This window comes from Brachyistius frenatus, unplaced genomic scaffold, assembly GCF_029030835.1.
Source record: "Brachyistius frenatus isolate BFR_SWC_R1_liver_20210118 unplaced genomic scaffold, ASM2903083v1 Contig_36, whole genome shotgun sequence".
NCBI classification, from domain to species: Eukaryota; Metazoa; Chordata; class Actinopteri; family Embiotocidae; genus Brachyistius; species Brachyistius frenatus.
In genome coordinates, this window is record NW_027210635.1 from 2,120,026 (window position 1) to 2,133,137 (window position 13,112).

The 13,112-nt window shown below is 42.2% G+C and overlaps 1 protein-coding gene across 1 annotated transcript in view; it reads right to left on the reverse strand.

Moving 5' to 3' along the window:
• LOC138622469 (meiosis inhibitor protein 1) overlaps window positions 1-13,112 on the reverse strand; it is a 59,387-nt gene that overhangs the window by 7,390 nt on the left and 38,885 nt on the right. The window contains 7 exon segments of the mRNA XM_069701296.1: window positions 166-272; window positions 1,749-1,830; window positions 3,979-4,163; window positions 5,517-5,601; window positions 5,928-6,121; window positions 8,133-8,243; window positions 9,896-10,012. Coding sequence (XP_069557397.1) covers window positions 166-272; window positions 1,749-1,830; window positions 3,979-4,163; window positions 5,517-5,601; window positions 5,928-6,121; window positions 8,133-8,243; window positions 9,896-10,012 — 881 coding nt within the window.

Below are 13,112 nucleotides of genomic sequence, written 5' to 3' on the forward strand. Positions count from 1 at the left end.
TTTAATATCAAATATTTATTACTGCTCAGAAACATGCCCAAGAAATTATTCTTGATTTGAGTGGTGTGTGTGTGTGTGTGTGTGTGTGTGTGTGTGTGTGTGTGTGTGTGTGTGTGTGTGTGTGTGTGTGTGTGTGTGTGTGTGTGTGTATATAAAACAGCTCACAAGAGTGATGAGTTTGAGAATGGCAGGGTGCAGAAGGCAGCTCTCTCCGGAGCTCAGCAGGCAGCCGAGCAGGAATCGACTCCATGGTTGACACACCACATACTTAGCTGATACACACACATAAATGCACAACAAACCCAAAGGGAGAAAAATGACAAGTCAGGATGCCTCACTTAGATCAAGTCAGTTTACTTTTACTCTATTCCTCCTGGTGCAATTACTTTATCTAAAAATCTACAAAAAGCCAAACCACCAAGACATACAGCATGCGTGTCACAGATAAAAACAGATAAAAACATGACAGAGATGATGTAAGAAATAATGACGTTAATGTAGGTAGAGGAAATACTCCATTAATTTATTAAAAGTAACAGTAATTCATTTTTAAAGATAATTTTTGAAATGGTCTTAATTCAAATTATTGGGAAAAAAAAATTAAGATTTACTTATAAGACATGTACTGTTTGTTACCATTTAAATGGTCCCATATTATATTTATTTATTTATTTGCAGTCTTAATCCCCGTAACAAAATATCTTTGTCGCTTTTGGTAACCGAAAAACCTCTCAATATAGCTTCACATTTCTCAAACTTTTTTCAACCAAAAACCGTCTGTTTTGTGTCTGTATCTTTAAGGGACTATGATATCAATGACCCTCTCCTCTGATTGGCTGACTATTTTCTAAGTGACGCAGACTCAGGCCAACCACAGGTTGTCTTTGTTCTCGTAGATTGCTAGTGCCGCGACACAATGATCGCTCTATGTTTTCTTCCCAATAAAAGGTTGGACCTTGGTCTGTGAAGAGGGCGGACATATGATGTGAGCATGAGTTTGTGACATCACAGCCTTGCATTAGTCTAAACAGCACAGTTGCAGAATATGGGGTGATGTTCATTTCTGCGTTTTGACACTTAAAATATTTATATAGCAACTAGAGCTGCTTTATAATCAAAAAAGAAATGGAAATAAAACTTATACAATATGGTACCCTTAATACTCATATATTTATGACTTTTATCAGATGCTTTAGAGTATGAAAACTTACTGCACATTGAAAAATGAAAATATGACCCTGAAACAAACTGTGAATCTTTATATCTTGATACATTTTGAATTTACGGCTTTTATAGTGCTGCTTATGAAGTTGGGGTTTGAACTACCTTACACTGCTGGATAGCTCATCCATAAATATGTCGATCAACTAAGAATTCAGTAGTTTATTAATAAACAGATATCAGAAGAATTATTGAAATCATCAAAAGCAACTATTAACTACAGCTTTTTATATAAAAGTGGAGAAGAAACACAAGAGCTCTCTGTGAGATGTAGGAGAGTCAGGTAGCAAAAAACTGAAATACTTAAGTTCAAATATCTCAAAACATTAACACAGTACAGTACTTAAGAGTCCTGAGTTACTTTCAACAACTGTGTATCTCAAACTGATACAATACCTACACAGATCACACACCCTGTCTTTCATTTTTATCTCCAATATAAATAATTGTACATTATCTGTCTTTGTCTTTGTGGACACATGCATACAGATTATCACATTCTCTTTCTTTGTCTCTCTGTTCGGTACCTGTAGTGGGACTCTTCCTCTGGAGGAAGCCCAGCAGGGAGCTTAGACAGTTGACTGAAGCTCTCAACAACAACTCATGCTTCTGAGGAGAAAGAGACACAGAGGGATAAAACATGAGAGAGAATTGAGTATACAAAAAAATGAGAGAGAAAGAACAATTATATTCCAGCCTGAAAATGTCACATCTTTGCAAGTCGTGGAAACCAGATGAATGTGACGTGCGCCTTTGTGCTCTCAAGTAGCAGAATTTGGCACAAACACAGCAACAGATAGACAGAGAATGGAAACACACACATATATATACAGACACATGCTCGCCAATGGACCGAGATGCAGTCAGAAACAAAAGGGAGAACAAGGCGACACCGGGGAGAGTGACTAAGTGGGGTTTTAATAATGCATGTTTCTCCCACAGTGGCGGGGCTGACAGTGAACACTATGGAGTATCCAAAAATACTGAAGTAGGTCAAGCGGATATATCGACAACAGTGGACAGTTACACCCTATTCCACAGGCAGAGAGGAAGAGACAGATGAAGAAAGGAGTCCAGAGGATGAGTAGGAGGGGATGAGAGAGCAAGGGAAGTAAAGTGGGTAGGGTTAAGAGAAAGGACAAATGACAGGAGGGCAGATGAGGATGCGAAGATGAAAGGAGAGGTGGAAATGAGAGCACAGCAAAAGTGAGGGACGGAAAGTGAAGGGAGATCTCTGGAGCTGCTGTGTTTCGTCCTGTCGCTGAACCAGAGCATTGAAACAGAGGAGAGAGGAGGGGAGCGGGGAACTGCTCCTCATATCAGCTGCTCAACAGCAGACTACAGAGCACTGAACCATAGAACTAAAACTCAGTTCAGCACTACGGAGAGAGGAAGCGCCATTGGTGTGGAACCAGAGCCTGGCGTGCTGCAGCATAGGCCGGGAATAAAATAAAGAAATACAGGAACATTACGCCATTATCCCACAGTTTCATATATTTTATCCAGGAATTACACAATAGAAGTCTATAGATAAGATGGTCTCTCTGGTTTATCTGCTGATTTTTACTCCTTAATTTTTTGGGCGCTGGATTAGTCATATTTTGGACAATGTTCCTCTGTACTGGCTTCCGCCCACCAGAAGTAGTGCGTCACCTATTTTAATGTAAAATGCATCCAGTCTGTTGCTTTTGCGAGATGCAACCAGAGCCAGCACACTGGCGATGTGTAATAACAACTGCTCTGGATATGTGTGGCATTTCATTACACTAATCTCATTTTCTACACGACCTTGTTTGTGAAAGGCAGGTTCAATGTCATGCTATAAAGATTGTAAAAATGTGCTTTGTGTTACAATTGTGGCAGAATAAAGGATAGAGAGAAGGAAAGGAAAAGAAGAGAGAGGATTATAACAGAATTTAAGCCCTCTGTTTTTGTATTGGAAGATAAAAAAAAAAACATGAATAATGCCATTATTCTTTTTGTTTTAAGTTCCTGGAATGAACACATCTGCATATATTACATCTGTTGCATTTGTTGCATATGTGCAGATTTACAAAACTAAGAATAAAAGGAGTGCATTAATGTTTGAGCTTGCATCCTTCTTCCTTCCTTTCTTCACAAAGCCACCATTAAAGACACTGCTTGATCGTTAAATGTCTTTGACCAGCGAATGTTCTAACCATCACTTACTGGAAGACAACACACTGGCTACTATAGCACTTTACCTTTCATTACAACACAGGAATATAGTGCAGGTTGGTCTCTGTTAATTCATGGCCTCCATACACAAGAACTGGGGGAGATGCATCGCTGCAATGGTCGTTCTCTATATTTCCTCAGTTTGCTTCACGCACGCACGGATAAACACACACGCATACGCACACACACACGCACACACACACACACACACACACACACACGCACACACGCACATGCACGCACGCACGCACACACTCACACACAAACACACGCACGCACAGCGATCATGTTTCCACCACTTCAGAGGACATTACATTGGCTTACATTCATTTCTGGAGACTAACCTTAAACCTGCCCCTTAGCCCAAACCTGACTTAGACCTTACTATACCCTCGCCTCAAACTATTCAGCTTCAAAGTTAATGACTTACATTGTGGGGACTTATCTTTTACTCCAGATGGGTTCCCACAATGTGACAGTTTAAACAGATATTTGTCCCCACAACACACAAACACAAATATCACAGTAATGCATATGAATATCTCGAAGTACCACAACCTGCAAAAGAAGTCCACTGAGAGCGGTTGAGAGGCACTGGGCGCCTCTGAAGCCAAGCGGGTACAAAGCGCCATCTTCGACCCGCAGGGGTCCGGGCCCGACCATGCCAGGACCAGTCCTCAGACACACCACTGCTGACATCAGGTCAACATCAAGCAGAGCCTGCAGCAACCTCAGATGGCTGACTGGGGAGAGAAAATGAGAGACAGCGACAAGAAAGGCAGCCGTGAAAACACTTGGAAATGCAAAAGAGAATAAGGAGAAAGATTGATTGAGAAAGACACTGAGAGCAAGAGAAAGAGGCGAAGGCAAACAAATGCGCAGGGAAAGGCCACAGGAGAAAAAAGTCCACAACAGAACAGAAGGGAGAGAGTATGTGAGCATACAGAGTGGGAAGTGAAAGTTTGAAAAAGAACAAGATGGTAAAATCAGGTAGCAGAGGGAATAGAAGAGCAGTGGAGCGGCAGAGTAGAAAGGAATTGAGAGCAATTTTGGAATTGATATGAGCTGGAAAGGCAGGACAAGGAGCTAAAGATGTCTGTGCAGAGTATAGAGAGAGGGTGAGGCGGTGAGAGACAGGGTTGACGCAAGTTCAGGAAGACTGTGGGACCTAAGCGGTGATGGAGAGAGACAGGGCCAAAAGGCTTGCTAAACCACAGTGGGATCCAAACTGAGAGCTGCCAGCCATCTGAATAGCACTTATGCCATGTACACTGAGATTAGAGCTCGCTGAGGGAGGACGGAGTGAGAGGGGGGAGAGGGGGGCTCAATTAGTGGCAACAGAAATAAGGGAGGAGAGACAGAGCAAAGAGACAGAGTAACAGGAAGGATGGAAAAAAAAAAAAAAAGGGCAGAATGGGAAGGGAGATAAAAACTAAGAGACATGAATGAGTGAAGGGAAGCAACCAGAGGGAGGGAGCCAATACATCACAGCAACCCTGACAGGCCACTTATCCAGCTGACAGACAGAGACACAGGAGCAGCAGAGATGATCTGTCTCCGAGTGCTGCAGTGGGATGTGGGCCACTTAATATAATGAAAGTGTGTGAAATGCGTGCCCGGGGATTGGTTACCTCTGCTGAGGATAAAACATTGACAAACAGTCACTTTTCCTGCACAGGTTGACATATAAACCAAAGCCCCATTAGTGCGTTCAGGTTGACAGCGAACGGACAGCTGCTGCAATAATCAGACATCCCTGACACTATTCAGATCTTCACCAAACTCTGCTGACATGTATTGAGGTATCTTGGATGTACACAACCTCGAATGTGTCTGTAATTGCTTTGGACAGTGTAAAATCCACTTGTGCAAAATTACAGAAAGGATGAAGCTGAGGAGAAAGAGGGAAAACTGGGAGGACCAAAACAAAATGGGGCAAAGAGAAAACACGTACAAATCCAGAAGACCCTGCAAAGTTACTTTTGTACTCTTTGGTTTTAAAGAGTGTTGCATTGCTAATTAATTGTTTTGGTACCTGCTGTCTGCAAAGGGAAGTCTTTCCAAATAATCTGACAATAAAATTCTGTGTTTGTTACCCAGCAAGAGGTTGTCTGTGCTTCTTTTCTGAACAAGGAGTCGCTGCACAGCTGTGTCCAGTCTCCAACTGATGCTCTTATGGACCTTAAATATTAGAGAACAACAATGAGAGGAAAAATAAGGAAGGGGAGGGGAGGAGGGGGATCAGAAGCATAACAAAATGAGAACAAAAATCTTTGCGAGTAAGGATGTATTTTCCCTGCAGTGTGAGCAGAGGAAAAAGAAGAAAGTGCATCATGTTATAGCCCAGCCTCACTGCGATACATGATTTACTCTAATCCAACTGGTGTTTTGTATTCTGCACTGACATCTGAATCTTTATATTATTGCCAGTTCTGCGTCTTGCCCTTGACTGCTTGAAGTTCTATCCTGAAGTCGTGACATGAACTTAGCTGAGCTGTGGAGTGTACCTGAGCCGAGTGAACGCGCTGCAAGGTAATGAGGGAGGACAAGAGTAGATGGCAGCACCACAGCAGGGCCAAAGGAGGACAGGCTGATGGAGTGAGGGATGGAGCCGAGGAGGAGGAGGAGGAAGAGGAGCAGGAGCAGATGACTGTCTGAAGCTGCTCCATCAGCCCTGTGTTAGAGAGCAGCATGGAGACCGCTGAGAAGGAGAAGACACGAGGTCATCACACTTTAATGGGATCTGTGCTTGTACGTGTCTTTGAGCAGCAGTTGGTCCGCAGGATCACGTGTTGCAGGCAGACTTTTGCTTTTCTTTGGTACCTGCCAGCCTTTTTTAAAGGTGCGTTCAGGCAGCTGGGAAAGTTAAGAGCGTTCGATTGACAACGACAAAAAGGCAACATGGCAGCCAGCAGGAAATCTGATGGCTGAATACAGAAAAGTGTCACACAACCTCATCATCACAGGGATGCAATGGAGTCTAGAGAGTCATCACATTTTTGTACCATACATTTCTATGTGTTGTTTTAAGCAGATAACATTTAAAACGGTCAGAAAACGAATGGCAAACGGATGTCAAGAGACGAATTCTCCTACGATTTGTACCTACTTTTGATTTGGCAAAATATCAAATATGATAATTAGGTTGCTGTATCATCAACAAATATCAAAATACAAAAACAAATCAAGTTAAGACTGGAGCAGCCAACCAGGTCAATTGTGAGTAATAGCAAGGCTATAACTACTTGATATTAAAAGTTAACATATCCTACTTCTTGCTGTGACAAAAGGATCGTGTCACTATTTCTGTACAGTGCACCATCAGCTGAAACACTGTCTGGCCTGAGGCTGAAGTAACTGGTATTCGTAAACTCACCACCCGTGATGAGGAAGCAGAGGGCGGATGGAGGAGGGCTGCAGCAGGAGCAGTAAAATAATACTATGGGCTTAATTAGCTTGTCTTCCCAATGGTATCACTGCTCTCTGGCCAGTAGCTTCACCTTATTAACCAAAACCAGCTCATTGCTGACCTCTGTTGAGGTTTTTTTTCCTCTCCTTTAGATGCTTGTGCAGGGAAATTATTCAGCTTGTAATAAAATAAATCAAATAAATGTCTGGAGTAAGTGGCAGTTTAACGTGTCTTGAGTCCTCCTGTTGACAACAGTTTACCATAAATTATTCATTCAATAATTTATTATTATCAGGTTCCATAGTAGAGACATTTCTTGTATGTTTTGGCTCATTGATTTGGTGGATTCAGGATTTAGACAAAGATTTCTTATAAAAGCTTTAGTGAAGTCTGATCAGATAGACTTCCTTTTTTCTTATTTTTCTATCATGTACATAAAGAAGAATGAACTGATTGTGTCCACACTTCTGAGAGTGTGTGTCATTTGTTTTATGTCACATCTCTGAACTTAGTGACGTTCTGCTCATCTTGAAATGTGAATGCCGCTCAAATTATCTTCGCCAGGCTCATTTGCTTCATTGCTTTAGATTCCTGAAGAAGCATTTCTGTTGCCGATACCACGAGTTTGACACAAAATCTTACGTGCGCTCTGTGATAAAGTCCATTATGAAATTGCAAATGTGCACATACCGGTGGTTACAACAACACACAAGCAATGTAACGTGAAATAGTGACTTAATTTATTTCTTCTTTCTGCTGTGTGCTGCACTGTGTTCGTGCACAACAGGATCAGTCTCGAAGATTTCTGATAGCATCTCATACTGTCACGACGCTCTCCCCAAGAATTGTTGACACCGACGTATTTGGTCAAAGAATAATGTGACATTTGAGTGGGTGAGTGTATGTTTGTGCTTGCATGTGTTACAGGCTTAACAAGGTGACAACACGATCCTGAGTGCACGTCATGCTTCTGCACACGTGTGTCAGAAGCTCTCAAGTTTGACAAGTATCAGAGACAATGTCCAGGACTGATCTGAAACCTGTGGACTATTATGTAAAGTTTTACAGCAGGCGTCAGCTTGTATGGTTATTATTTCCACTGTGCCTCGTTGCTACACTGATCAAGGTCGGCCTGTCAGTTCTGTCAAACAGAAGAGAAGTCAGTAAAATACAAAGTCATAGAGAGGAGAGAGAGAAACGCAGAGGGTGAAGAGGCAGAGTGTGTGAACGGTGTAATGTTGAGAGAGGGAGAGGATAAAACACACATTTAAAGATAGACAGACAGATAGAGAGTGTGTCTAACCTCTGTCAGTGCAGTGAGCGGGGGACAGACTCAGGCAGCAGTAGAGGTAGCGGAGGGCAGGCAGCAGACTCTCTGTGTTGGTAGGCTTCAACCTCCCTGCTATATTACTCACTGACACACACACACACACACACACACACACACACACACACACACACACACACACACACACACACACACACACACACACACACACACACACACACACACACACACACACACTGCTTCCATCACTTCAGAAGACATCACATTGCCTCACATTTATTTCTTGATGACGTAAGCTTACCATAATCATAACTTGTATGTTCCTCACCCTAAACATTATAATATAGCTGCATCTCCGCTGATGAAACCACCTCGACTCTACTCACTTTTGCTATCAGGTAGTTTTCTTAATTTCATTTTCCACTGCAGACAGAACCCCCTTAAGAGAGCTATAGAGTTACTATGGTGATGTCACATGAAACTGCCGTGATGTCATTTTCAAAATCACTTTCACTTCTACAATAGAACATTCGACGGACAAAAACTGCTAATAAAGTTCAGTGTGGGCTTCACGTCTCTCCTTTGGACTTCAGTCGTGGGAGCACATCACCTCGGGGGTGAGCTGTGCTCTGAGCCCGCATCCATGACGAAAGATCAGCTTTATTAATCACTCCATGGGTGGGAAACACTGATATATCGGCAACAAACTGCTGCAGTGACGGAGGGACAGGACGCTAACTTTCACGAGTCTGCACCTTCAGAGAGAGAGAGAGAGAGTCCGTCGCACTGTTTTCACCTCAGATTTTAGTTTCGGCTCAGCTCACTTGGAACCCTGAAAGAGGCGATACTAAAATAGCAGCGGGTACCAGAACCATCCACGGATAATTGAAAACCCCCCAAAAAAAGCAAGTAGAGTTGAGCCGAGCAGGTACTATCAGTAGAGACGGGGCTTATGTCCCCAAAAGGAAGATTGGTTCTAACAAAGGCTCACTTCTCTAATATTTTAACACATTTCACAAGGATTTCATTCAAGAGAGACATTTCAGACATGATGTGAAGTGACAGATAAAGTGTAACAAGATGAGCTTCGCCATTTATGGCTTGTTATGTCGTGGCTCCCGCCGGTCCGTAAAAAGACTGCATTCAATTGATCTGTGAAAACGTCACAGATAATTAGCTGCAAACTACAACTAACAAGACAGGATGAAGTTCCTCTAATGCAGGAAAAAAGACAAAAAAAAATAGATGGTGAGTCATGCAGGGATGAGGGTTGCTGACATCAAGTCGAAGAGCAAAGCAAATTGGATTCTAATCATAACAGGCTCAGACTTCTAATTTGCCAGACATGTCTAGTAAACCTCTGAACAGCATTTTCATCTGTAGATCAGCATGAAGCGTACCTATGTTTATGATGATGATATTAAATTAAAGATGAGGAAGAAATACAGGTGAAAGCAGAAGACAGACGTCAGCAGCACAAGAGAGCAGGTGTTGAATAAAGAGATACCGTATGTCTTAGTGCAGGCAGTTTTTGTGTGAGTACGGAACAGGTTTGTTTGCATGAGTGACAGAATTAATTGAGTCGTGTGGCTGAGCATTTCTGGATGTCTGCACGTGACACGCAAAAAGGTTTGTTTTTTGTACCCGCGATGTAGCAAACATTATATTTAATATGCCTCCAGTGTTGGGGGTCTGTTTGACTGTGCAGAGGAGATAGAAAAATGCAGAGAAGAGAGTTGTGCTCAGTATGACCTGTCAGCAGCACCTTTCGGCCTCACCATGGTAGAGCAGCTTGAAGTGCACTCCTTCCATGTTACTGTAGGAGGAGGACGAAGGCGGGTCGCTGGACTGCATCACACAAAGCAGCTTCAGCACCAGAGGGACTGAGTTCACTGCTCCACAAAGACAGAAAGAAACAAACACAGCTGTGAACACATGAATGCTATGTTTTAGACCACCAGTGAAGTTACAGTTTACTTCCACGTCTGTCCAGACTCCTGTTTTATATGTAGCGATGACTTTGACAGAAACCTTATGTGTTCACATTCATCCACAGCAGACAAGACCTCAAATAAACATGTTGCTGCTTAGAAGCTACAAATTCTAAAACATGGATGTTTTACACACATTTTGAACCCGACAGCAAAGAAGATCTGCATACCGGTGTCACGTATTGAGTATTTGTTCAAATGCGAATCTGATCCTGAGTTATGATGAATGGTTAATCAAATTGACCGGTGACCTTTTGGATAACAGCGTATTATTGCGTAAGTTATGGCCACAAAGGTGTTTTGGGAGGTCACAGTGACCTTTGACCTTCCAGAATCGAATCAGCTAATCCTTGAGTCCAACTGTGTTCCTGACATATCACATTCACAATAGGGCATGGGCGTGAGGTCACAGCGACCTTGAGCTTTGGCCACCAGAATCGTATTAGTTCATCTTTGGGACCAAGCGACCCTTTGTGCCAAATTCGAAGACACCGCGTCATGGCATTCCTGAGATGGGACAGATGTGAGGTTACAGTGGCCTTGACCTTTAACCCCCAAAATTTAAGCAGTTCATCCTTGAATCCAGGCGACCGTTTGTGCCATTTTTAAAGTCATTCCCTCAAGGTGTTGTTGAGATATTGTGTTCAAGAGAACGGACACCCCAAAAACATAAAGCCTTTGGGATTACAAAAAGTGGTCAAAAAAGTGCTGGAGAGAAAGAAAGACGAGGGAGTGATGTATGTAAGGAAACTGCTTAGCACTCATGCTAATCTGTAGCAAGTCTGAAACCTGATGTTCCCAGAGTCCATTGTCCTCAAAGCCACAATAGAGGACAAACAGACACTGCTGACTGATATAGAATCTCTTAAACATGAGAGGGAATCCTGCATTGACTTGTAGACTTTATGAAGTTCTGGTTGGCCTACATGGGATAGCTACAGCTGACCTGGAGATGGTTGTCTATGCAGAACAAATTGAGACGTTGTCTTTGGAAACTGTTTGTAAAAGGTTGCATTTAAAAAAAAAAAAAAAAACTTGGCAGGTGATTGGATGAACCATCTGTCTACTATGAGCCAATTTGAACCAATCAGATCATTGTTGATTGCCATGCCTTGCTTCCTGTTGCCCTCACACCTAAAACCCCGCCTTTAGCTGCCAGCAGTTTCTCAGATGATGCTGATTGGTCCGAACCATTGCTGGTTGCCTGACCTGAAGCCTGACAAGGTTGTGTGATCTCATGATCTCACGAATCCAGGTGCCTTGTAGAGTAAAACTAGAGCACACAATACTCATCAAAAAGAGGCAAGAAGAGGAAATGACCAGACACACTTTAAGTACCAGTATTGCAGGTCTCGTTGCAGAGAGTGTTAATGCTTGAAGAGAGAGGAGGGGAGGAAGGGGAGAGGAAGCGTGAGGAGGGATGCGAGGTGAAAGCAGACGAGGGGCAGGAGCTCTCTAACGAGAAAGAGACTGGAGGAAGATCAGGCAGAATAGTCATCTACATACTCCTTTTACCGCTGTAGTGCATAACATTAAAATATCTCCCCCTGGGATGCCGCCGCAACGAAACTAATATAAAGTATATATTAATACAAATTACGGTGGGCTGAGCTGGAACACGTGCATGGATAACGGTGTGTAATCCCCTCAGGGGCTGGGATGAGCAGAAAGCAGGCAGAGGCTAACCACAGCAGCAGTTTCTGAATCCCCAACTGGCACGCTGGTGTTGTGCCCTTCAGCTGTGCTCATTAACCTGGTCAAGTATACAGACATAATAATACCATCTGGCAGACACTTCCACCAAAAGCACATCAGAGCAGCCGGTAAGCATGAATAGAGCTGAACTTGGACAATCTCATGAGCATCAAGCCGACACTGATCAACCGTGACTTTGTAAATCATATAAAAAAAAACATCTGCATCTGCCAATTTATTTTTGTAACGGCTTCTCATCCTCATCTTTTTACCCTTACAAGATCCATGGTTGTATAAAAGATTCTGCAGCCTGCTGGAAAGGTCCAGCAATGATAATTACCACCAATTCTACATTAATTTGCTTCCAGATAACTTGCATTGTGTTGTGATTGTCATCTATTCTTGTTTTACTAAACTATATCTAAACTGTTGTCAAATGAATGATAGAATTTTCCTTCTCAACTATAAAGTACACAAGAATAAAACCTTTCTATATGTATGAAAGCAAACCTCAGGCAAACTGATAGAACTGTCTGTAGAAACTAAATCAATATGGTGGAGCCCTCTAGACAAACAAGCTTCTCACATCCCCTCGTCTGTACTGTCAAAGGATGTTGGGAGGATTCCTTTTAACTGAGGATTAATGCTTCTTCCCTCCCAACATTAATCAGAGGCGACAGTGTTCAGGGAAATGTTTTCCATCCAATTTAAACAAGTTTCCAGGAGAGAACTTTGTGATGATGTTTCAATTCAAACTAAGTTTGCTGGACAGAGCAGTCAGAATAAAAAAATACTTACTACACGCCACATTTATGGCAAATAAACTAACCATAATCAACTGTTATATGGTAGTATTTTAGGAAGTGCCCAGCGTGATTACTTATCGACCCCGAAGCTGTTAAATAGCTCAAGAATGAAATCAATCCAACATCACCTTTCCCCGTGTTTGTTCTGCAAGAAGTGAATAGTTATGATTGTTGGAAAAAAAAATTTTAATTTATATTTACAACTAAAATATCAGTGAACAGATTTTCTAACTGAGATGTGATTCATTATGATTCAGCGCTGTATAAAGAAAGTTTGATTGAAACTAGATCTTAAACAAAAGTATTTTTTAGTCAACATGAAGATATTTGCATCTGAAACCAAATGGCTCAGGTGTGACTGCTGCTGCTGACTGTTTTAAAGCTGATATTTAATTAAATAAATATTTCAGTGTTTGCTGTGTGGGGAGAAAAAAGACATTTGATCTATTACAGTGTAATGGTGTGTAATCCTGAGTGTGTAGGAGTGTGTGTGTGTGTGTGTG